This window comes from Larimichthys crocea, chromosome XII (genome assembly GCF_000972845.2).
Source record: "Larimichthys crocea isolate SSNF chromosome XII, L_crocea_2.0, whole genome shotgun sequence".
Classification (NCBI taxonomy): Eukaryota; Metazoa; Chordata; class Actinopteri; family Sciaenidae; genus Larimichthys; species Larimichthys crocea.
In genome coordinates, this window is record NC_040022.1 from 3,221,494 (window position 1) to 3,245,493 (window position 24,000).

At 50.4% G+C, this 24,000-nt stretch overlaps 2 protein-coding genes across 2 annotated transcripts in view; both read left to right on the plus strand.

Moving 5' to 3' along the window:
* Nucleotides 1-19,209, plus strand: part of spg11 (SPG11 vesicle trafficking associated, spatacsin) — a 21,670-nt gene extending 2,461 nt beyond the window's left edge. Inside the window, exons 5-40 of the mRNA XM_027284927.1 lie at nucleotides 4,095-4,265; nucleotides 5,211-5,590; nucleotides 5,716-5,861; nucleotides 5,942-6,056; nucleotides 7,048-7,203; nucleotides 7,277-7,458; nucleotides 7,531-7,707; nucleotides 8,271-8,342; nucleotides 8,428-8,555; nucleotides 8,604-8,809; nucleotides 8,896-9,094; nucleotides 10,431-10,634; nucleotides 10,714-10,820; nucleotides 10,898-11,043; nucleotides 11,587-11,754; nucleotides 11,836-11,902; nucleotides 11,973-12,135; nucleotides 12,232-12,440; nucleotides 12,534-12,642; nucleotides 12,720-12,879; nucleotides 12,977-13,255; nucleotides 13,333-13,533; nucleotides 13,741-13,848; nucleotides 14,209-14,374; nucleotides 14,487-14,701; nucleotides 15,508-16,237; nucleotides 16,321-16,466; nucleotides 16,544-16,748; nucleotides 16,869-17,003; nucleotides 17,140-17,273; nucleotides 17,441-17,560; nucleotides 17,958-18,126; nucleotides 18,214-18,290; nucleotides 18,398-18,553; nucleotides 18,641-18,792; nucleotides 18,868-19,209. Of these exons, the coding sequence (XP_027140728.1) occupies nucleotides 4,095-4,265; nucleotides 5,211-5,590; nucleotides 5,716-5,861; nucleotides 5,942-6,056; nucleotides 7,048-7,203; nucleotides 7,277-7,458; nucleotides 7,531-7,707; nucleotides 8,271-8,342; nucleotides 8,428-8,555; nucleotides 8,604-8,809; nucleotides 8,896-9,094; nucleotides 10,431-10,634; nucleotides 10,714-10,820; nucleotides 10,898-11,043; nucleotides 11,587-11,754; nucleotides 11,836-11,902; nucleotides 11,973-12,135; nucleotides 12,232-12,440; nucleotides 12,534-12,642; nucleotides 12,720-12,879; nucleotides 12,977-13,255; nucleotides 13,333-13,533; nucleotides 13,741-13,848; nucleotides 14,209-14,374; nucleotides 14,487-14,701; nucleotides 15,508-16,237; nucleotides 16,321-16,466; nucleotides 16,544-16,748; nucleotides 16,869-17,003; nucleotides 17,140-17,273; nucleotides 17,441-17,560; nucleotides 17,958-18,126; nucleotides 18,214-18,290; nucleotides 18,398-18,553; nucleotides 18,641-18,792; nucleotides 18,868-19,042 (6,433 nt within the window). The 3' untranslated portion in view covers nucleotides 19,043-19,209. The remainder of the gene's footprint in view (nucleotides 1-4,094; nucleotides 4,266-5,210; nucleotides 5,591-5,715; nucleotides 5,862-5,941; nucleotides 6,057-7,047; nucleotides 7,204-7,276; nucleotides 7,459-7,530; nucleotides 7,708-8,270; nucleotides 8,343-8,427; nucleotides 8,556-8,603; nucleotides 8,810-8,895; nucleotides 9,095-10,430; nucleotides 10,635-10,713; nucleotides 10,821-10,897; nucleotides 11,044-11,586; nucleotides 11,755-11,835; nucleotides 11,903-11,972; nucleotides 12,136-12,231; nucleotides 12,441-12,533; nucleotides 12,643-12,719; nucleotides 12,880-12,976; nucleotides 13,256-13,332; nucleotides 13,534-13,740; nucleotides 13,849-14,208; nucleotides 14,375-14,486; nucleotides 14,702-15,507; nucleotides 16,238-16,320; nucleotides 16,467-16,543; nucleotides 16,749-16,868; nucleotides 17,004-17,139; nucleotides 17,274-17,440; nucleotides 17,561-17,957; nucleotides 18,127-18,213; nucleotides 18,291-18,397; nucleotides 18,554-18,640; nucleotides 18,793-18,867) is intronic.
* A 1,339-nt stretch (nucleotides 19,210-20,548) lies between these two features.
* The window catches only part of LOC104937919 (neuronal acetylcholine receptor subunit alpha-7), a 35,108-nt gene continuing 31,656 nt past the window's right edge, over nucleotides 20,549-24,000 (plus strand). Inside the window, exons 1-2 of the mRNA XM_027284803.1 lie at nucleotides 20,549-20,647; nucleotides 22,401-22,540. Of these exons, the coding sequence (XP_027140604.1) occupies nucleotides 20,593-20,647; nucleotides 22,401-22,540 (195 nt within the window). The 5' untranslated portion in view covers nucleotides 20,549-20,592. The remainder of the gene's footprint in view (nucleotides 20,648-22,400; nucleotides 22,541-24,000) is intronic.

Below are 24,000 nucleotides of genomic sequence, written 5' to 3' on the forward strand. Positions count from 1 at the left end.
TATCTCATATCTCCATATATATTATCCACAATGATATTTACTTATAACTTATCCTTATATTCTATCTCTACATACCGATCAACTAATCGTGTCATCTCTCCCAGTACACTATCATTGTGTCTCGAGTATCTCTCCGTGTAACTCCATTGTACTGTCTATCTCTATATCGCTCTCTCTGCTCTATCATCTTCGCTATATCTCTTTCTATATATAATCACTCATTCACACCCCCACCCCACCCCAATGTATCTTCTTTCGTACTCCTTTACCTTATATATTATTACCCTCAAGTAACTCTATTGTCATATCATAACCCAGTTATTTGTCTAACGCTGTCGTAACCTACCTATCTGTGCTCATAGTACCTCAATCGTTCTGTACGGCCGCTTTCTGCATCGTCGTTCGATTAAGTGGTCTTTTATCGTCTCTCTGATTGGTCCAGATTCGGTCAGCTGCCTGGGGAAGTTGAGGCTGTGACCTGCGGGCTGCCCTGTTTCCATGCAGGTTCCGGTTCTGTGGCCGTGTCCGGTCGGTTCGGGTCTACTGAGTCCGTCGACGAACCTTCGCACATGCTGGGGGCTCAGCGGACGGCGGCGGCTCCACTGAGGTGTGTGTCATCCCGGAGAACCGGCAGTCGGAGAGGTAGCGGACATCCGGGAGACGGAGTTCGCTCCTGGAGGCTCTCTGCTCGGATGTCTCCGGGTCAGCGGGCGGCTGGTGCGTGTGGGACCCCGCGGACAGAGACGCTCCTCCGGCCGCAGTGGACGGATGTAACACACAGGAGTAGGAGTCCGACAGTTCATTAGTGCTGGACGTTTATAATAATTATTAATGATGTCTGTCTGCGCACTGTTCCAGCTCTGCTGGGGAGAGGCGGCCCGTCCCCGCCCCGGCGGCAGCTTCAGGCTGCTGGCTGCTGGAGCTCCGTGTGAGCTGAAGCTGCTGGAGGGGTGGAGCCCCCCTGCCTCCACCTCTGCCTCCACTCTGGCCTCCACTCTGCTCCACCGTTCGCAACCGTGTCCGGGGATGTCCCCTCAGATCACTGCTGGAGGCGGTCAGAGAGCGGAGACACGTGAGTACCAGCACAGCACCAGCACCAACCAACCAACCAACCAACCAACCTCACAGACACCACCATCATGTTTAAACTAGCCCGGTTACAATGCTAACGTTCGCCCAGCTCTGTTCGGCACGACACCAGCTCAACTTCCTGCTCTTCTCTCTTCTGTGGTTACAAAGCCTGAGCTAACATGAGCTAACAGACTGAGCTAACATGACTAACAGCAGTAACAAGCTGAGCTAACATGAGTTACGAAAACATGAGCTAACAGACTGAGCTAAACATGAGCTACATAAAACTGAGAGCTAACAGCAACGCTACCAAACTGCAGCTAACATGAGCTAACAGCAAGCCTAACAGACTGAGCTAAAATGAGCTACTAACTAGAGCTAACAGCAGCTACAACTGAGCTAACAGGAGCTAACAGCAGCTAACAGACTGAGCTAAACATTAGCTAACAGCGAGCTAACACAACTACTCAAACTGAGCTAAGCAGCTACAAACTGAGCTAACATGAGCTAACAGCAGCTAACAGACCTGACTAACATGAGCTAAAAGGCACAGCTAACAGAACTGAGCATACAGCAGCTAACGAACTGAGCTAACAGCAGCTACTAAACTGAGTTTAACAGCAGCTACCAAACGAGCTAAACATGAGCTAACAGCAGCTAACAACTGAGCTAACAGCAGCTACCAAAACTGAGCTAAAGCAGCTACATACTGGCTAACATGAGCTAACAGACTGAGCTAACAGAGTTAACAGCAGTAACCAAACTGAGCTAACACAGCTAACAATAGAGCTAATGAGCTACAGCAGTAAAAACTGAGCTAACATGAGCTAACAGCAGCTACAACTGAGCTAAATGAGCTAACAGCAGCTAACAAACTGAGCTAACATGAGCTAACAGCAGTAACGACGATTACATGAGCTAACAGATGAGCTAACATGAGCTAACAGACGAGCTAACAGCAGTTACCAACTGAGCTAACAGCAGCTAACAGAACTGAGCTAACAGCCAGCTAAGCAGACTGGAGCTAACATGAGCTAACGCACTGAACAGACTGGAGCTAACAGGAGCTAACAGCAGCTACAGCTGTCACAGTTTACTTCACTGTCCATCATAAACTCGGTAAATCACAGAGAGTTGAGGCGGAGCGAGCCGGAGGCACTCAGAGGGAAAACCAGAAACATTTCCTCCATAAAAGATGACCCAGTTTCACCAGAATCAGTGAAATAGTTGCTGCTGTGTGACCAAAAAGTTTCTTTAAAGTTCGGTAATTGTCCTATAAAATAAATAGTTTTAAAGCTGCAGTAAACGAACCACACAGACTCATGTTTGTCATGAAGCCGTCACATATATACTTACACACTTTGTCTTCAGGGTGCTCTGAGCTGCTGTTTTGTCTTCAGGTGTCTTTGTCCTTCAGTGTGTCCTCGGCTGCTGTCTTGTCTTGCAGGTGTCGCTGAGCGCTGTCTTTTCTTCAGGTGTCCCTGAGCTGCTGTCTTCGTCTTCTGGTTGGTCTCTGAGCTGCAGTCGGTGCGCGGGTTGTCGTTTGGCCGCGTGGCTCGCTGCGTGCGGCTGCTCGACGGTGATTGGCTGCTACAGCTGCGATGGCAGCGTGCGGAGGAGGAGCCACCGCAGACGTTGTCCTGCTGCCGCGTCCAGCTGACGACAGCGGCAGACACGATGCTGTCCACCACAGTGTCGCAGAGAGCGCTGTTCGTCCTCAGCTCCCTCCGGACTCATATGTATCTGTCAAACCTGCTGTAATCTAAGCATCTACTGACCTTCTTCTGAGCTTCTTCAGCCTCATCTGTCAGTCTTTCCTCTCTTTACGCTCGGCCTCCTATGTTCAGCACTCTGACGGCAGTCGCTGGCGAGCGTCGACATCCCGGCTTACCTGAGCTCCGGCCTGGCAGACGACGACCTCGTCTCCTCTCTCTCCTCCCTCCTTCTCCTCCTTCTGCCTCCTCAGGTGTCAGCTGACTCAGTACGCCGTCCGAGTGACTCGGTCTCACACCCGCTGGTCGCCGTCGATCTCGACCCTCTTTAGGTACGACTGACAACTGAGCTAACATGAGCTAACAGCAGCTACCAACTGAGTTAACATGAGCACAAGCAGCTAACAACTGAGCTAACATGAGCTAAACACAGCTACGAACTGAGCTAACAGACGCTACAGCAGTGACCAACTGAGCTAAACATGAGCTACTGCAGCTAACATGAGCTAACCAAACTAAACGAGCTAACAGCACTAACAGCAGCTATCAAAACTGAGCTAACATGAGCTAACAGCAGCTAACAGGACTAGTTGAACATTAGCTAACAGCAGCTAACAGAACTGAGCTAACATGAGCTAACAGCAGTACAAACTGAGCTAACATGAGCTAACAGCATCTACCAACGAGCTAACATGAGCAACAGCAGCTAACAAAACTGAGCTAACATAGCTGAAACAGCAGCTAAACTGAGTTAACATGAGCTAACAGCACTAACAAACTGAGCTAACACAGCTAACAGACTGAGTTAACATGAGCTAACAGCAGCTAACAAACTGAGCTAACTAGCTAACAGCAGCTAACAAACTGAGCTAACTAGAAGTACATCAGCTACCAGACTGAGCTAACATTGAGCTAACAGCAGCTAACAGACTGAGCTACATGAGCTAACAGCAGCTACAAACTGAGTAACATGAGCTAACAGCAGCTACCACAACTGAGCTAACATGAGCTAACAGCAGCTAACAAACTGAGCTAACATGAGCTAACAGCAGCTACCAAACTGAGCTAACAGCAGCTACCAAACTGAGCTAACATGAGCTAACAGCAGCTACCAAACTGAGCTAACATGAGCTAACAGCAGCTAACAGACTGAGCTAACATGAGTTAACAACAGCTAACAGACTGAGCTAACAGAAGCTAACAAAACTGAGGCTAACATGAGCTAACATGAGCTAACATTAGCTAAACAAGCTAACGGTTCACAGAATAACCAGAACTAACTTCAACGGTGAGGTTCTGTCTTTCTTCCAGGATGTATCCGGACCATTGCTGTGTGCCGCTCCCCCCTCTCGACCTCCTCTCCGGCCCAACAACAAGAGACCAAGGACAGGCCTGTCGCGCTCCAAATGCAGCCTGCTCGCCCCTCGGCTCGACCTTCATACTGACCGGTAAAACCGCCGCGTTCTCAGACGGGAATGAAGCGTTTTATATCAGGAATACACGCTGACCCCATAGATAATTCAAATAGATAGCAAAAAGATTTATTTATCCCAAGCTGGGAATTACAGTGCAGCAGCAGCATTACACACAGTGACAAACAACAAAGAACAAACTATACATAATAAAAAATATCAAATAGTAAATAAAATATTGTACAAAAGTATATACAGCAAATTGTCAGTGTTGATTTGGTTGCAAAGTAGATAAGGAGAATGTGCAGTGACTGTTAAAATTATTGAGCTGAGTTTTATCTGTTATTATACCGTAATGTAACTGTTTTTTATGATGTTTAACCTCCATCAACATTTTAACATTCAAAAAATACACTGTAGGGAAACACATGATAGTTTGTAGCTGCTTTAGCTCAGTTCTGTTAGCTCGTTTGTTAGCGGCTAGCCTGTTAGCTACTAGTTTGTTAGCTGTTGTGTTAGCTGCTGTTAGCCTCAGTTTGTAGTCTGCTGTTTAGCCAGTTTGTGTTAGCTGCTTGTGTTACTCAGTTTGTAGCCTGTCTGTTAGCTTCAGTTTGTTAGCGTGTCTGCTGTTTAGTCTTTGCTGCTTAGCTGCTAGTGTTAGCTGTTGTTAGTGTGTTTAGCCAGTCTGTTTAGTTTGTTGTTTGTTAGCTTTACTGTGTTAGCGCTGTTTTGTTTAGCTGCTTGTTATGTGAGTTTTGTTTAGCTTGTTTTGTTTTTTAGCTTGCTAGTTTTTTAGCTGCTGTTTGCTGTTTAGCTTAGCTTGTAGCTCAGTTTGTTATTGTTAGCTGCTGTTAGCTCAGTTTGTTAGCTGCTGTTAGCTGCTGTTAGCTCAGTTTGTTAGCTGTTGTTAGCTGCTGTTAGCTCAGTTTGTTAGCTACTGTTAGCTCAGTTTGTTAGCTGCTGCTAGCTGCTGTTAGCTGCTGTTAGCTCAGTTTGTAACTAACTCCTCCTCCAGCTCCTGGGAAGCTCGTCTGGCTTCCATGTACAGCAGAGCCCAGCAGGCTGCAGCTCCGTCCTCCTCCACCCGGGCCGCTGGGACCTCCTGGTCCTCCTCCCTCCTCCACCTGGAGTCCCACCAGGCTCCATCTTCGGTCCACAGCAGAGCGCCGCACGGCGGGGTGACGGTCGCTTTCTCCGCCCCTGAGTCGTCCGCTCCGTCTCTGCTCACTGTGTCTGAATTCTCGGCCCAGCTGACCTTCGTCACCCCCGGCAACACACAGACCACAGTGGCCTTGTGGGATTTGGAGTCCGGGAGCGTGAGCTACCACCGGGCGGAGGGCGAGGCGGCGCCGGTTCAACGCTGCGGAGAGAGACAGCACCGACTGCTGCTGAAGAGTAAGTGAGACAAGTCAAGGTCATGAGATCTGAGGACGTCATGACACTGATACACCTGTCTGTCTGTCTGTCTGTCTGTCTGCCTGTCTCTCTGTCTGACCCTCTGCCTGTCTGTCTGTCTGTAGGTTCCGGTGTCTTCCTCGTCTTGTTCTCGGTGTCCCAGCAGGACTTGCTCAGCAGGTTGATGTTGTTCGGCAGCGCGGCAACAGTAGACGCGGTCTGTCACCTGAACAGCTGGGGGCGCTGCTCCATCCCCATCCACGCCCTGCAGGTAAGCGCTCCACCTTTCCTGCCTCCACCGATGCCTGATGTTTGGATCCAACCCGTCTCTCTCTCTCTCTGTTTGAGCAGGCCGGGCTGAAGAACCGTCAGCTGGACACGGTGGACTTCTACCTGAAGAGCAAAGAGAACATCCTGAACCCTGCAGCTGAGCAGCCGGCAGCCTCCACGCTGAGCCTGAGCGAGCGTACGTACACCTGATGATGATGATGATGATGATGTGTTACGCTGGAAATAATAACTTTAAAGGAAAACTGACTTTTACAGATAACATTGTGTATCCAGCTAGCTAAAAGAGCTAGCTCTGTTAGCTCTGTTAGCTCCATTAGCGCCGTTAGCTCTGTTAGCCCCATTACCTCTGTTAGCTCCATTAGCGCCGTTAGCTCTGTTAGCCCCATTACCTCTGTTAGCTCTGTTAGCCCCATTAGCGCCGTTAGCTCTGTTAGCCCCATTAGCGCCGTTAGCTCTGTTAGCCCCATTACCTCTGTTAGCTCTGTTAGCCCCATTAGCGCCGTTAGCTCTGTTAGCCCCATTAGCTCCGTTAGCGCCATTAGCTCTGTTAGCCCCGTTAGCTCTGTTAGCCCCGTTAGCTCTGTTAGCTCCATTAGCTCCGTTAGCTCCATTAACTCTGTTAGCCCCATTAGCTCTGTTAGCTCTGTTAGCCCCATTAGCGCCGTTAGCTCTGTTAGCGCCGTTAGCTCTGTTAGCGCCGTTAGCCCCATTAGCGCCGTTAGCTCCATTAGCTCTGTTAGCTCCGTTAGCCCCGTTAGCTCTGTTAGCCCCATTAGCGCCGTTAGCTCCGTTAGCGCCGTTAGCTCTGTTAGCGCCGTTAGCCCCATTAGCCCCGTTAGCTCTGTTAGCCCCGTTAGCGCCGTTAGCTCTGTTAGCCCCGTTAGCTGTTAGCTCCGTTAGCCCCGTTAGCCCCGTTAGCTCCATTAGCTCTGTTAGCCCCATTAGCGCCGTTAGCTCCGTTAGCTCTGTTAGCTCTGTTAGCCCCATTGGCTCCGTTAGCTCTGTTAACCCCATTAGCTCCGTTAGCTCTGTTAGCTCCGTTAGCTCTGTTAGCTTTGAGGGCTTTGTTACACTTTGCTTTCATTTCAGTGTCATGTGACATGTTGTTGTTTTTAAAGCTGTGTGTAGTTCATGTTGTTGACCTGTGTGTGTGTGTGTGTGTCCAGGTGTGCAGCAGCTGTGTCCTGCGTTGGACCTGTTGTGTTCGGCCGTCAGAGATTCAAACAGTGACGCTCAGAGCCGACAGTTCTCTGAACAGCTGCTGAACATCACAGTGAGCTTCGTCAACACACAGATCCGCTCGGTCCTGTCCAACACACACTGTAAGACAACACACACAGACACACACACACACACGCTCTGTTTGAAGCTCATCATCTTCGGGTGTTTCTGCAGACGAGGACGCCGGCGTGCAGAGCTGTGTGGACGTTCTCGACCGTTATGTCACTGAACTGCGGCGCTATATGAAGAGATTCCCCTGGCCTGTAGGGGGCGACACCTCCAGCAGCAGCTCTGCTAACCACGCTCAGGTGGAGGTGGAGGAGGAGGAGGAGGAGTGGAGGCAGCTGCAGACAGAGGTGATGTTTCTACTGCGAGACCGATCACGTGAACATGTGTTGTTCATTCATAACTGTGTGTTTGTGCTGCAGGAAGTGGTCCGTCACGCCATCCTGACCAATCAGATCCCTCGAGCTCAAGCCGTCCTGCGGCGTCGGAGCCGGCCCGAGCAGCGTCTGTCAGCTCTGAGGATGGAGGGTCTACGTCAGGTGTTCTGCTGCCTGCAGCGCCGAGACCTGCAGACCGCCAACACGCTCCTCACCAACATGGTCAGAACAGCTACCGTTAGCAACATGCTAAAGCTAAGCTAAGCTAAGCTGCATGCCAAACGTCAGTCCAACATTTAAACGTTACGCCACACGCTGGTCAACGCAACATCGTTAGCTCAGTTCTGTTAGCTTCCGTTAGCTCTGTTAGCCGTTTAGCTCTGTTAGCCTGTTAGCCTGTAAGCCCGTTAGCTCTGTTAGCCTGTAAGCCCGTTAGCTCTGTTAGCCTGTTAGCTCTGTTAGCCTGTTAGCTCCATTAGCACTGTTAGCTTCGTTAGCTCTGTTAGCCTGTTAGCTCTGTTAGCACTGTTAGCTCTGTTAGCCTGTTAGCACTGTTAGCTCCGTTAGCCTGTTAGCTCTGTTAGCACTGTTAGCTCCGTTAGCCTGTTAGCACTGTTAGCTCCGTTAGCTCTGTTAGCCTGTTAGCCACCTCTGGTTTGGTTGAAATTCACAGACGTTGCCATCGTGAGTCGCTCTCTCCAGTTTCTCGCAGACTGACACTTCCTCTGTGAGAGCCGAGCTTCTTCGTGGTCGGAGATGACGCTCGAGTGTTTTTGTGTTTTCAGGGTTTCAGTGTGAAGAAGCAGCTCCACAGTATCTGCCTCTACACCGATGACCAGGACCTCAGGGACTTCGTGGTGAGTTCACTTTTCTTTTTGGTTCAACACCTGTTAGCGTCCATCTTAACAAGCCTTTGGGGCCTCTGATTGGTTGATTGATCAGGTGGAGGAGCTGTCAGGGCGGAGTTACTTCCCAGAGGACGAGATGCAGAGCGTGGCGTTCATCAAGCAGATGGAGGAGTTGGGATCTCTGCCTGCAGCTCGCTGCCCGGCAAAGACGCCGTCGCAGAGGTAAAGACGCTTTAATCTTCAGTCTTCGTTTAACAAAGTCTGTGTTAGACTCTCTGTGCTCCGTCTTCACAGCGTGGTTCAGATGGTCCATCAGGAGGCGGGCTGTGGTGGTGACGAGGTTCTGGAAGATCTGCTGGGTCCGAAGAGGTCCGAGGAGGACTGCGTGCTGTGGAGGAACCTCCGCCTGGACTGGGTGAGGAACTGGGACCAGAGCTGCCAGATGGCCGTCCTCCTGTCCAGACTGCAGCACACAGGTAGACTCGACGGTCCTCAGCGGTTCCTGAAAGTTTCCTGAAAGTTTCCTGAGCTTTAAACGAGTTCTTCATTGTTGGTTCATCAGACTTGACGTCCTGTGACTCGGCGGTGTTGTGGCGTTACTTGACCGCCCTGCACGACCAGCGCCGGGTGGTCGACTGGATTGACTGGAACGGGGAGACCTCCGGCGCCTCCCGGTGGCCTGAGTTAACCCCGGAGCTGGTCAACAACAACACAGTCTGCAGCACCTACATGAGGGAGAACATCCTGGACCTTCTGGCCAGGTACAGCAGCCACCAAGACAACAACACCCAGCAGCTAATATCACTGCCTAGTCCAGCAGCAGTCAGCCCAGCTCGGCGTCTGTCTTTCAGCCTTTTATTTCACCAAGCTCTCACCAACCACTAAAAGTCAGTCCCACATTTACTCTTGTCCGGCGGCTTCTTGCTCGCTCACTCTCTCCTTTTCTCTTCTTAGCTTCCTCCGTCAGCGTCCTCTTCACTCTCTGCTCCTCTGCCATCATGTCCATAGAAGCTGCTGACTGCTGGGCCTGAAAACCTCTTCTTCTTCTTCTTCTTCTTCCCCCCCAGTGGGGTCCAAAACGCCTGTGGCACAAACTCTAACACTCCCCCGAGCTAACGAATTGAACTAACAGCAGCTAACAAACTGAGCTAACATGAGCTAACAGCAGCTACAGCTGTCAGCAGAGAGAGTTTGGGCGTAGCAGCAGTCGTCGTGTATGTAACGTTGCCTTCAGATGGTTGTTTCCGTGTTAAATTAGTTTCACACAGTGAATCTGTAGTGAAGTATCTGCACCACGGCCGACAGAATAAAACATCAGCGCTCTCTGGGTTTTTAATGTCGCGGCACAGTTCAGCCGAAGTTCACATGAATGTTTTTATTTGAAGTGTTTTGTGAGCCGTGTGCAGCTCGTCTGATGTTGGCGCCTGTAGACTGATGATTTAAACCCACATGACGTTTCTTTGTTTGTTTTGTTTGGAGCAGGTACTGCCAGCCAATCACCGGCTTTTACTGCTTTCTTTTCTTTCTGTTATGAAAGCCTCGACGTTCATTAATTCATCCCACACTGCAACCCAGTACGAGCAGACGAAGTCCTGCTGCTCACTGACGATGATTGTGTTGCCTGAGTTTGAGCTTCCCACCGTCGTGTGCTTGTTATTGCAGGTCGAGTCTTTGGAAACTTTACAAGGGAAAATAATCCAGTTAGGACACCAACACAGAAAAACTTCAGGCTTCAGCAGAAGAAACATTGCAGGCAACAGTAATGTTGCTGTGGTGTTTTTGACAACTTCAGAGAAAAAAAAACAGCGAATATTGAGCTAAAACTCGCCCTGCCCAGTCAGTCCTCCCCACCGACTCTTCGGCGCACTTCCCCGGGAAGCAGCAAGAGCCGAGTCCGTCCCATCATTCCGATGCTTGAACTCAATTCCTCTGTAGCGGTGTTGTAGGTCGAGTCTTTAAAAGGTTCACAACGGAAAATAATCGATTTTAAACGTGGAAATGTCACCACGACATGCCCAGACCTCCCAGCCGACTCTTCGGCGCACTCCCTTCTAGACAACAGTCAGATTTCTGACGTGATGCTCGTCTTTCCTCCAGGAGGCGTCTGTTCATCCCGGAGGAGCTGGCAGACTTGGAGCAGCTGTTGTGGAGGCTTGCTCAGGGTGGAGGTGTGATGTCCTCGTCCCCACCCATCCCTCAGTACCGCTCCCCCCTCGGCCTCGACCTCCACAGTCTCTTCATCACCTTCTGCCTGGACCACAGCCTGCAGTACCTGCTCTACACCTACCTGGAGCACTACAGGTGTGTGTCCACACACTCTTTTCACCTTTTGTTAATATTTATTTTGTCTCACAGCTCCTGACGTGTCCGTCCTCCGCAGGTTGACACCCAGAAACTGTCCCCTCTTGACCAATCAGAGCCTGTCTGAGAGCCAGCCGTGGTTCGAGATGCTGGTGAAGATCCAGGAGATCACTAGAGACCTGTCAGGTAGGACGGCGACACGGAGGACGATTCTTCATACATGTGTATGTTCTTCATGACTGAGGCTCTCTCTGTCATCTCAGATCCAGGACTGGTCTTCCAGGCCAGTCTAACCAGTGCTCAGGTGCTGTTACCGGGCAGCCAGGCGTCTCTCAGCAGTCTTCTGTTGGAGGGTCACAGTCTGTTGGCCCTCGCTGCCGTCATGTTCGCCCCCGGAGGAATCGACCAGGTAATCCATGAACACGCCAGCCAGCACAGAAACAAGCTTCACGTGAAGTTTGAGCATTCACGGTGCAGCGAAGCAGAGAAGCCTCCAGAGTCTGAACGCAGCAGAACAATGAGACGAAGAATGAAATGTTTATTTCGTTGCTGCTGTTGTCTTTGTAGCCTTCACCTCTTCCCTCAGGCTGCCTTTGGTTTCAACGCTTTCTTCTTAATGACTTGCCTCGTTAAATAAACATGAAAGCCTCTGCTGTGTTTCACTGTTGGCGTTCTCGCCAGCTCTTCCTCGCCTGCTGCCTGAAGACCTCGCCTCGTTGAGCTGTGGTGTGAGGTGTTTGGAGAACGTAATTAGAAAAAAACTTTTTATTTCTCTGAAACCAACTGTCTATGTGGCTCGACCACTGCTCTCTCTAAAACCAAGTTAAACTTTGATGTCGGAACACGACAGTATCAGAGTTTAGAGCGTCTGATTGGCTGACGATGAAGACGGGATAGAAGAGATGACCCCGGTCTGGTCTTTGACAGTCCTGCGTGTGCTTCCCGTGTACAGGTGGTGGTTCAGGGTGAAAGGTCAGGCAGGTCAGAGAGGACGGTCGACCCCCAGCTCCTGAAGATGGCGCTGGCCGCCCACCCCAAACTGAGGGCCGCCCTGTTCCCCGCCGGACCTCGGACAGGAAACAGCTCGTCCTCTGACGTCTCCGTCTACCACCTCCTGCAGGTACGCTCACACCTGCTGGCTACACTCTCTCAGCTGATTGTCTGAATGTTGTTAACGAGTTGGTGTGTTGGTGTTTTTCAGTCGCTCCACCCTCTGGACCCGTCCCGGCTGTTCGGCTGGCAGGCGGCAAACACCCTCAGCTCCACCGGTGAGTCTCCATCCAACAGGAAGTGTTTCAGCTCTGTGCGGTCTGTGTTAACGTCGTTCGTCCTCCACAGAAACGTCGGAGCTGCCTCATTTCTCCAGCCCTCACCTGGTCAGCAGGTTCGCTCTGGTGGAGCACCTGGACTTCCTGTATTACCTCCGTCACGGCCGACCGTCCTTCGCCTACGCCACCTTCCTCGTCCAGCAGCTGAGCGGCTGCAGCGACGTCCCGCTGCTGTGAGTGTGACACGTTTGTCTCCGGCTGATCAGCCCAAAAGTTTGGTCAAGTCCAACGATGTGATGTGTGTGTGTGTGTGTGTGTGTGTGTGTCAGGCTGCAGCACACCTGGCAGCAGGTGTACAGGTTGGCCCTGCAGTGTTTCAACGTGCCGTCTGTGGCATCAGCGAGCGTTTGTTTCTGCGAGCTGCTGGGAGTCTGCAGCCTGAAGCTGAGGGTCGACCTCCGAGCGATGAACGCCATCCTGCAGCACTGGAGCCAACACAACACACACACCGCTGCTGCACAGCAGCTACACACTCTGGGTAAGGCCGCTGCAGGTCGACTCGAATGAAACTTCTTTGTGTTTCCGTTTTGCTCAGAGTTAGAAGCTGCAGGTGACATAACGCTTTTTTCAGTGTCTAAAGGTGTAAAGCTGGCGGAGGCGGAGCCTGGAGCAGCCGAGGAGCTGATTGGCTACCTGGAAGCCGCAGTGACGGACAACCTGGAGCAGAAGGGCATCAGCAGGTGAGTCCTCACCTGTTTCACTTCACGCTGTGACATGTTTGATCTCGTCTTTACTCACTTCACTAACGCGTTCTCAGGTCGTCCTACGAGGCGGCTCAGGAGTGGGCGTTGCCCGTTCAGTTCTGCCAGCTCCACGCGCTGCAGCTCAGCTCCGTTTACCCCGCCCACTGCGCTGATGACGGACAGTTCATCCACTTCCTGTTGTTTGTCCAGCTGCACAACTTCCCGCCGCCGCAGGTGAGCACACACCTCCACGACCGCCCCGACATTAAAGCTGTGTTCACATCCTGGCATCTCAAACTGTTTCTCCGACCATGTTTGGTTCTTCCTCCAGGTGAGGTCATTGGCCGCTCAGTTCGGCCCCGCCCTGCAGGCTCACCTGAGTCTGGCATTTCAGGACCTGCAGGTTTGCAGTCAGATGAAGACTTGCGGCTCTGAGGACCGCTCGAGGTCTCTGAGCTCCAAGGAGGCCACCGTGAGCGTGGAGCACCCCACGGAGCTGTTCCAGGTCCTCCTGCAGAGCCAGGAGGAGGCGGGACCCTGCAGGTACCTCCTGCAGGAGGCGCTGGTGCAACGCTGCCCGACACTGGCTGTAATGGCGGCATGTCAACAGGTAACTTTGGCGGTGAGTGCCAAACACACACGTTTATACACCAGCTGTTCACTGACTCCAACCTGTTTGGTTGGCAGGAGGCGGAGCTGCTGCCGTGCCTGTGCGTGTGGGTGTTGACCTCCGTCGATGATGTCACAGCTGGAGAAGCCACCTCCCACCTGGTCGAAGCGCCCGAGCACCATGAGTGGACACTGCACGACCTGTCAATCGTCTGGAGGACACTGCTGGGGCGGGGCCACGTCAGGCCCCTCCTGCGAGGCTTCGAGCTCTTCCAGAGGGTAAAAACCTGAGACGACGAAGACGAGACGATAAAAGACGAGACGATAAAAGACGAGACGAAGACGAGACGATAAAAGACGAGACGATAAAAGACGAGACGATAAAGATGAGACATCTGAGACGAGATGTCTGAGACAATAAAGACGACACTTGTTATCTGAATGTCAGCTTGTTACTGGGTGACTGGTTTCTCGTCTGTCTCTCAGGACTGCCCCCTGGTGTTGGTGTTGAGGATGTTTGAGCTGTGTTGCGACTACAGGAACTTTTCTGAGGCCAAAGCGAAGCTGCTGGACTTCCAGAGGACGCTCATCGCTGTAAGAAAACACACTTTGACTCTTGATAGAACAAACCATGGTTGTTTAAAATCTGATCTTCAGGTTTAGAGATGACGCGTTCACAGATAATACCATGTCATTATATCAGTTATCGGACTTTCTAAAGAAACTTCAGAAGCTGTTCTGACATGTAGCGATAGTTGGGTGATGTAGGGTGTGATGTGATGCTAAAGGCAGCTAATTAATGAATGAATTAATATTCACACACGCCACCAACAAGACAGGCGGTGCTACGACAGGTGGTCTTCCTGTGAATGAATGAGAAGGCTTCTTATATTTGAGCTCTGCCGGTCTGTTGTGGACTCAGTGTTCATCTCTCTGCTCTCTTTTCTGATGTAGCTCAGAAATGGTGGTCCGGCGCCCTCCGGTGGACTCCCCCTGCAGTGGGTGGAGAGTCAGGCCTCCGTGCTGCTCCTCACCATGCTGCAGCGCTGCTCCTCCCAGTACGACCTCCACCGGCTGCTGCAGCTCCTGGCCGACGTCGACAAACTCCTCAAATCCAACGGTGAGATCGGAGAGCTGCAAGCTCAGGAGGTGATCTGATGTGGTCTGGTCTGTTCGTGGATCCTTCACACCAAAACGCCTTCTCTGTTTGTGTCTGATGTGTGTGCGTGTAGGTCCAGACTTCAGGAAGCTGAGTCAGCTCAGTCAGCTGCTGCAGGGGTCAGAGGTCAGCCTTTCTCCGAGGCTGCTGCAGTGCAGTTCTCCCTCCGACCAGCAGGAGGAGTTCCAGGCTGCGGTGGACGCTCTGCAGGCCAAGGGCCGCTACAGCCAGGCCCGGCAGGTCGCCCAGCTGGCCGGTCTGTCCGTCCACCGCCTGCTGCTCAGCCAGGTCCGATCCACGAGTTCATAATTCAGAGAATCTGAGTGTCAGTTTATGTTTTAGTAGTCAATGAGGCGGTTCTTAAGGTTCTTTAGGAGGTTCTCTGGATTGAATTGAGTAAGTGATGAGATTCAAGGGATCTTTTCTGAGGTTCTAGCGTTCCTTTAGTACATCTAGTGGTCATTAAGGAGGTTCTGTTGGAGAGAAAGCCTAACCCTTCCTTTAGGAGGTTCTGAAGGTCACAGACAATGTTCTGGAAGTTATCTCAGAGTTTCCAGGGTTCTTTGAATAGGGTTTTGCGCACTTAAGTAGTCATTGAAGAGGTTTTAGTGTTCCTTTAGTTGGTTCTATTGGATAGTGATCAGGTTCTTATGGTCAGTGACAAGGTACTAGACTTCCTTTAGGAGGTTGCAGTGGACATTGATGATATTCTAGAAGGTAGAAGGTGTTCAAGTAGATGGATGGATGGATAGATTGATCTAGGTTCTAGGGTTCCCTTTTTGGGTCAAGTAGTAATTTAGGAGGTTCTATTGGATAGTAAGGAGGTTCTAATGGTCCTTAACAAATGGTTTACAGTACTTCAGGAGTTTTGGTCATTGAGAAGGTCCATGTGGTTCTGTAGGAGGTTCCAGGTTTTTTTTAGTGGGTCTAGTGGTCGTTTAGGAGGTTCTAGGGCCTCTGATGATGATCTACAAGTCTAGGAGGTTCTCAGGGTGTTTTTGAGGTTTCATTGGTCACCTATGTTCTATGGGCCCTGAAATGAGGTTCTCATAGTCCTTCAGGAGGTTTACAGACTTTTTTGTCTTCCATCATAGCTTCTCCAAGAAGTAAACTCCCAGAAGTCCAAGCGGCAGTGGAGACGGCTGGAGACACGAGTCAGTTTCTGGAGGAAATGTCACGAGCAGCTGAAAGCTGACAACACTGATCCAGAGTCGGCCTCCCAGTTCTTCCTGTCACAGGCTGAACCCGGGTCGACGGAGTCGTCCGGGACCTCAGAGGCTCAGACGGAGCTGCTGGACATCCAGGAACGCTGCCTGCTGCTCTGCCTCGCCGCTCACTGGCTCTCCCTTCTCAGCCCGGCTCCCGTGGACAAACTGGAGAGCCTGGAGAAGAAGCTGTGGAGCAGCCGGGTCTTCCAGCGCATCCTCACCGTCGCCATGGAGAAGGAGAGCGTCTTCAACCTGCCGCCAGCCGCCATCACGCCAGAGATGAACACATACGAAGTGCTCATGAAGGAGTTCTCCTTCTCCAACATATCGGACCTGAACACAGAGCAGTGCCTCAGCCTGGAGGGAGCAGAGGAGCAGCAGGAGCTGCGTACCGACTCGGATTTGAGTCCAGAGGAGAACATTCTGACCCAACTCGTTGGTCAGTTATTAGATGAAGGCAGCATCCATGAAGCCAGCCGGGTCTGCCGCTATTTCTCCCTGCATCACCCGGACATGTGGGTGGTGCTGCGATGCCGGGGTCTAGCCTCTGGAGAGCTGAACCCTGAACCACAAGAAGAGACGTCAGAAGCTCTGCCCAAGAAGAGCATGACCAGCTGTAAGCCTCCCTCTGACCTTCAGCATCATGACATCAGTCTGAAAATCTTCCAACATGTTTCTTCTCCGTCTTTCCTCCTCCAGCTGCCTCCATCAGCAGCTTGTTGTCCTTCGTGATGCTCCCCCTCCCCGACGACGAGGTCGCCACTCAACTCCAGAAACTGGTGGATCAGTGTCGCCACGGCAGCAGCTACTGCAAACAAGTCCTCAGCCTCTACCAGCTCTCCAAGGTACCGGGCAGTCCGCCCAGCTCTGCTCCTCCGCCTTCTGTCTGCTCTAACCACGCTGTGTTTCCTGTCCCGTGCAGGAGCTCCAGTGTTCCTTCAGCGAGATCTGCACGGAGGAACCTCGCTCGGTGCTGGAGAAGCTGCTGCTGTCGGACCAGCCGGAGCGCTTCAGGAAGGCTCAGGCCTTCATCAGGTCTCAGGGTCTGTCTGCAGACGCCGTGGCCGAGCTGGTCTCCTCCGCCGTGGTCCAGGCGCTGCTGGCCTCCACCCAAGAGCTGCAGCCCGGTGAGATCAGAGCATCAGCAGTCTGTCTTAAGATCTGAAGGTAAGAGAGCCGAGACAGTGTGTGATATCAAACTGTGTGTGTGTGTGTGTGTGTGTGTGTGTGTGTGTGTGTGTGTGCAGAGAGGCAGGTGTTCAGGCCGTCGGAGGGTCGGGACTCGCTGGTCCAGCTGATCAAACTGTGCGACGATCCGAACCTGGTGGGAGTCAAACTGCTGGAGAACCTCAACACTGTTCCACTGCGAGACCTGAGCTGCAGTACGACACACACACACACACAAAGACACACACAAAGACACACACACACACACACACACACACACACACACCTCTGCCATCATGTCTGCTGAGCCTGGCTAACAAACTGAACTAACATCAGTCTTCCTCTCTGTAGTCGTAGAGCTGCTGATCGTGGCTCACGACTGTTTCAGTCTCACCTGTAACATGGAGGGGATCGTCAGAGTCCTCCAGGCCGCCCGTCACCTGAGCCACACCTACCTCTCCCCGGGAGAGCACTACAGCCTGCTGGTAAGCCCCGCCCATCGACCGCTCATCTGAAATGAGCGAAAACATGCTAAAAGGTGTGTGTGTGTGTGTGTGTGTGTGTGTGTGTCTTTGTGTGTGTCTTTGTGTGTGTCTTTGTGTGTGTCTTTGTGTGTGTGTGTGTGTGTGTGTGTGTGTGTGTGTGTGTTCAGGTGCGTCTGCTGACGGGTATCGGCAGGTATAACGAGATGACGTATATCTTCGACCTGCTGCATCAGAACCATCGCTTTGAGATGCTGCTGAGGAAGAAAGTGGACACGGACAGAGGACAGGTGGACAAACACGAGTTCAGAAACTAAAGTTCAGAAAGTAAAGTTCAAAGACTAAAGTTCAGAAAGTAAAGTTCAAAGACTAAAGTTCAGAAAGTAAAGTTCAAAGACTAAAGTTCAGAAAGTAAAGTTCAAAGACTAAAGTTCAGAAAGTAAAGTTCAAAGACTAAAGTTCAGAAAGTAAAGTTCAGAGAGTAAAGTTCAGAAAGTAAAGTTCAGAAAGTAAAGTTCAGAGAGTAAAGTTCAGAGAGTAAAGTTCACGTTTCTGTTCATTTGAATCTGTAGAATGATTCTTGTATTAAGTGACTGCTGATCTCACCAGTGGAAACTCATGGTGGCGTCCTCGTTAACCTCGTTAACCTCGTTAACCTCGAACCTTCATCGCTCCCTGCTGTTGCAGAGCTCCAGTCTGAAGACGGCTCTGCTGGATTACATAAAGCGCTGCCTCCCCGCAGACAGCGAGAAACACAACATGGTGGCGCTGTGCTTCAGCATGAGGAGGGAGATCGGGGAGAACCACGAGATGGCTGCGAGGACGCAGCTGAAGATCATCGAGTCTCAGGCCTGGGGTGAGTCAGAGCTCGTGGCTGAACACAAAGCTGCTTCTTCACGTGGTCGTCCCGTCAGACATGTTGTTTGTTCTGACCTCTCTGCAGTCGTCACTCCGGATCTGAAGAGCTCGCTGGTCAAAGTGTTGGGTCTGCTGAAGGACGCCGCAGAGAGCTTCTCCAAGGTGACGACGTCTCTGAGACGGCTTCGCGTTCACTGAAGACAGATGTTAAAGGCACAGTGAGCTCAGTGTGTGTGTGTGTGTGTGTGTGTGTGTGTGTGTGTTCCCAGGACTCGTGTGTGCGTCAGGCGACTCGCTGTGTTCGGACGGCGAAGCTCGTCGCTCTCCAGCTTCACTTCCTGAACCAGGGATCGGACCTGCGCATCATCAACCTGAGACCTGCAGAGCTGCCGAACGCCGTCACGTCGCTGCCGCGATGTTACCAGGTGAGCAAGCTACACACACACACACACACACACACACACACACACACACACACACACAGATCATCTGCAGTGTTTGCTGTCCCTCAGGTGTTCGTGGTGTCGGAGGCGTACAGCTACAGTCCGGACTGGGCGGAGGTTTTGTACCAGAAGGTGATCCTGGGCGGAGACTTCGTTTACCTGGAGGAGCTGAAGCGGCACCGCCCGCTCACCTCCGGCCTGTTCGAGGACATTTTCAAAAAGTAAGCCGAGCGCGTCTCCGTCCGTTAATCGGCTGAACGTTTGGACCTCGTCTCACCTGTTCATGTCTGTTTCAGGCTGGACGGCGTCCCCAGCAGGGCCACGCCCAACGTGAAGCGCCTGCTGACGCACTGTGACGATGTGTACAGCCGCTACAGGCTGGCCTACCAGCAGAACCTGTATGACGTCACCAAAACGCTGCTGCAGGACGCCAACACCGCGAGCTACCTGAGCGACAAGCTGGCCAGCTGATCGGCCGACAGACTGAAACACTGTCCATGTACAATAATGTTTATAAAGAGTCTTTTCTAATCGATCTTCTGTCAGTGAATCCCTGAAATCATCTGTAAGAATCTGTTTGTTTAAATGAACTAAAATCATCTGTGATCTAAAGATTCACATTAAAACTTTCCAACCTGTTTGGTCTCAGATTTTACCTTCTGCTGTCATCGAGTGCTGCAGGTTTGAGACAGTCTGCGGGGAAGTCTCAGAGACTACGTCCAGGTTTTAGACAGTCTGCGGGGAAGTCTCAGATACTACGTCCAGGTTTTAGACAGTCTGCGTGGACATCGCGGAGACTACGTCCAGGTTTTAGACAGTCTGCGGGGACGTCACGGAGACTACGTCCAGGTTTTAGACAGTCTGCGGGGACGTCACGGAGACTACGTCCAGGTTTTAGACAGTCTGCGGGGACGTCTGAGTCTGATGGATAGATGCAGTCCTCTGATCGTCCACCAGGTGTCAGTGCGCGCTCATCTCGTGTCTTCATATGTTTGAATGTCTCTGAGCTTTAGAAGTTTCTGTGTTTGCTTTGAGCTCGTTACAGCTGCAGAGTGTTGAGCAGAGGATGCTGGGAATCCGTCTGTCTCTGAGCATGTGACCACAACTGTTACCAGGTAAACACACCTGGTTAAAGTGATGATGTCACAGGCGTTTAGACACCGCCTGTTTATCGGCTGTAACATCTCTAATGGAGAGAGTCATTAGGAAAACGATCTCATTATTCAGCTCTAATTAGCAAATTAATCAGCAGTTTCATGCTCGGTAGAGCAGAGGAAAGCTGGAGCTCACATTTACTTATTTACAGCCATGATGTGAAATCACAGCTGACCAAAAAAACAACAGCCAATCATCATCCAGGTCCCCAGCAGCCAATCATCATCCAGGTCCCCAGCAGCCAATCATCATCCAGGTCCTCAGCAGCAGCTGATGTCACTGCCTAGTCCAGCAGCAGTCAGCCCAGCAGTCAGCCCAGCTCGGCGTCTGTCTTTCAGCCTTTTATTTCACCAAGCTCTCACCAACCACTAAAAGTCAGTCCCACATTTACTCTTGTCCGGCGGCTTCTTGCTCGCTCACTCTCTCCTTTTCTCTTCTTAGCTTCCTCCGTCAGCGTCCTCTTCACTCTCTTCTCCTCTGCCAAATCTTCAAAGTCAAAGCTAACGTTACTACAAAGCTTGTCATGTATATTGTCATATCAGGTATTTGCTGCTAACTGACGTATCAAAATACTGTCTTGGTGGATAACGTCCAGGTTTTAGACAGTCTGCGGGGACGTCACGGAGACTACGTCCAGGTTTTAGACAGTCTGCGGGGACGTCTTTTGTTGAAATGTGTTAAATCTCACTAGAACCATAAATAATAAATCACAGCTGCTGAATCTTCTCTGGATGTTTTTGGGGGTGGAGCCTCTCTCTGTCTCTCTCTCTCTCTCTCTCTCTGTCTCACTCTCTCTCTCTCTCTCTCCGGTGTGTTCTGTCGGTTCAGGATGAACTCCGTTCAGTTTCTCGTGTCTCTCTCTGACGATGGACACTCGGATCTTCACCCTGCATGTCCTGACGCTCTGCTGCCTCATGCACGGTAGGTTCACCACACACACACACACACACACACACACACACACACACACGTGCGCGCACACACACACACACAGACACACACACACACACACACACACTCTCGATCTGTTCCTCTGCACAGGATGTTTGTTGTTGTTGTTTATTGAACACAGTGAAGAGATGATTTATAGAAATGTGAAGAGTCCTCGTTAAATCACATCTCGAGCAGCAGAGGTGTGACAGTGACTGTCTGTGACATCATCAGGAGAAAATTCAACATTTGTACAACAAAAAAAACAAAGAGAGAAATAAAAACGTCCAGATGTTCAGGAGAGAAAATGCCTTCACGTGTCTGATAACGTGAGCGCGCTCCTCACCAACATCTGAAGTTTGATGGATTCAGATTAAAGTTAATTAAACGTGCGTCAGTCATCATCAGTTCGATGTCTTAATGTGAGGAAGGTCACATGATTCATTCTTTCCGATTCACACGGTTAAATGTTCGACTTTATCTCCTCAGCGAGCGTCTTCCTCTCGTACATGCTGAACCTTCTCAGCTGGGTTGAGTTCAGGTGTTTGAGGAGGTCAGGTCAGATCAGCCATGTTGGTTCACTTCCTCCGTGCTTCACGGTGGGAACCACACATGTAGTCTCACAAAGACAAAGTCCAGATTTGATCTGGTCTGTGTTAGTTGGTCTTCTTCTCGTTGTCCTCTCTCTGCCGTGATTTATTTCAAATCTTCTGGACTGTCATGTCGTCAGTTCTGATTTCAGGAGGTCCGGATAGAGAAGTAATGGACTGTCGTCCGTCTTTCCTGGGCTGAGCTGTGATTGTCTTAACATGGATGAGGACAGCAGCTAAAATAATCAACATTTGATAAACACAAATATACGAAATGGAAACACTGGAATCAGGAGAATGTGCCTGCAGGCGGAAACTCGTCTTCCAGGGACCCTGAGCACACGGACAGGACTGACAATAAGTCGCGTGTTGTTAGCTTCACCCTCCTCCACCCACCAGCACCTGTCAGTCATCCTGACAGGCTGCAGTGTAACCTGCATCCATAAAACCTTTAAGGCTGATTGTTGATCCATGACATGATCCTGGATCTTCTCCAGCCTGAAGAAGAACATCAAGTCTCTAACAGAGACGAACGCTGTCGACGGTTTATCAGATTTCTTCTTTTAAAATAACATTTTTACAGTTATGTCTGGAGCTGGTCGTGTTTGACGGTTTGTCCATGTGCTCCATGTGCTGCTGCATCCATCCATCCATCTGTTTTCATACATTTCCATAAGAGCGGCGCGATGCCTCTGCGCTCGTATACTTTTGTTCATTGTTATTCGCCACACATTCATCTCACGACCTGACGGCTTCAGATTGATTCCAACAAATCACTCGTTCACAGTGTGACGTGCTCTTAAACTACATGATTGTTGCCACCGCGCAGACTTTACTCTTCTGTTCCAAAAGTAGAATTTATCAGTTTCATTTATTATTCACGAGAAAAACATGTGACGTCTCTTACAACAAAAGTTGACATAGATTCATAGATGTGCTGGTTGGACTGCAGGATGAGAGAGAGTCAGTAACAGGATTAAACAGCCACAGAACCAATTTCCATATGTGGCTTTGATCCAGAGGTCCTGAATCGCTGACATTACCAACTACAGTGTTTTCTGGGAAAGGTGTCCACTGAACACCAACCAAACATCCAGCCACTGAATCTTGAATCTTTTACTGAAATCCAGAATGCTCGATGTGTTTGTGTCCAGGCTCCCTGCAGGGCGTCCACCAGCGGCGTCTCTACAAGGAGCTGATGAGGAACTACAACCCGTTAGAGCGACCGGTCAACAACGACTCCCACAGTCTGACCGTCCACTTCAGCTTCAGCCTGCTGCAGATCATGGACGTGGTAAGAAGGCACACATGCAAACCATCCAAGTGTCTAATGGAACTTTGATTTGATTACAAAGATCATCTCCAGGGTCTTCCTGCTGGCGGTTGTTGTGCATTCTCCAGCGAATTAGTCAAAAGAAACCGGAAACTGGAAATCGAACCTGACAGCACCAGTTCAGACCAACAGAACCAAGAACAAGTGATGACCAAGACCAAGACCCGACAGTGTGTAGCCTAGTAAGGTAGTCTGTGGTGAGGCTGCGTTGCTACATTGAGTTAATTATTATTTTTATAAAGTCTTTACAAGCTGCTGTGTTCGCTCAGACGCTGATGAACCAAAATGTTTTTCAGAAGATCTGGATGATTGACAGTCACAGATAAATCAGGCAGTTACCGTATTTTCTGGACTATAGAGGCACCTGAATATAAGCCGCCGGATTGAGAAATGAGATATTTACCGGATACACTGAAAGATTTTGTACCATAAATGTTTATTCATATACCTGAACTGATTTCCGATCAGTGCCTGTAACGTTAACGCCGAGCGTACATGCAGCAGCTGTTTCCTTCCTGGATATCCAGATCGACGGCCTTCAACCTAAGAGCTGCATCATACGAACTTCTTCATGTGCTCTCCATGATGAGGGGGTTGTGCGTGTTGCATGTGCTAAATAAAAACTAGCGTGTTCTTTTTTGCACTTCTCGTTAGAGCGCCCCCTGGCGGCTGAAGAAAAATCAATAGTAAAGCCGCATGATTCAAAGCGTAGGAAAAAAGTAGCGTCTTATAGTCCGGAAAATACGGTAACCGATAATTAACTGTAAATAAAACTCATGTTTCTTTAGATTTAGGAACCAAACTTTCTTGTGACATGAACAGCGTTCTCCTGTCTTTGTTTAACGTATAGGAGTTAACCACATCCCTAACCAGGTTATTCTAAACTCGACTTCTGACAAAGCTGTTGTAGTTCCCTAAATATATTATCCATGTGTCCACATACTTTTAGCCACATATTAAGAAAAAACAACACAGTGCTGAAGTTCAGAGTGGATCGTTATTCTAATCAGCCGCTGCAGGACTGACACTAATTACTGACTTCAGTGATAGCTTTCACACTATGTAGTCAGATAGCGTAGTTCAGACACACACACACACACACACACACACTCACACACACACACACATACACACACACATACACAGAAACACACACACACACACACTCACACACACACACACACACTCACACACACAGAAACACATACACACACACACACACACACACACAGAAACACACACACACACAGAAACACACACTCTGCCTCGCATCAGGTACCGACAGCATGTGACAAGACATACATACATGCCTACACTACCAACACAGGACTGTCGAAGCACACCGACCAAGCGGGGACGTCTGGTTCTGCAGAAACTAGCAGGCAGCTGTAAATTTTCTATTAATTAAACTAATATAAAAT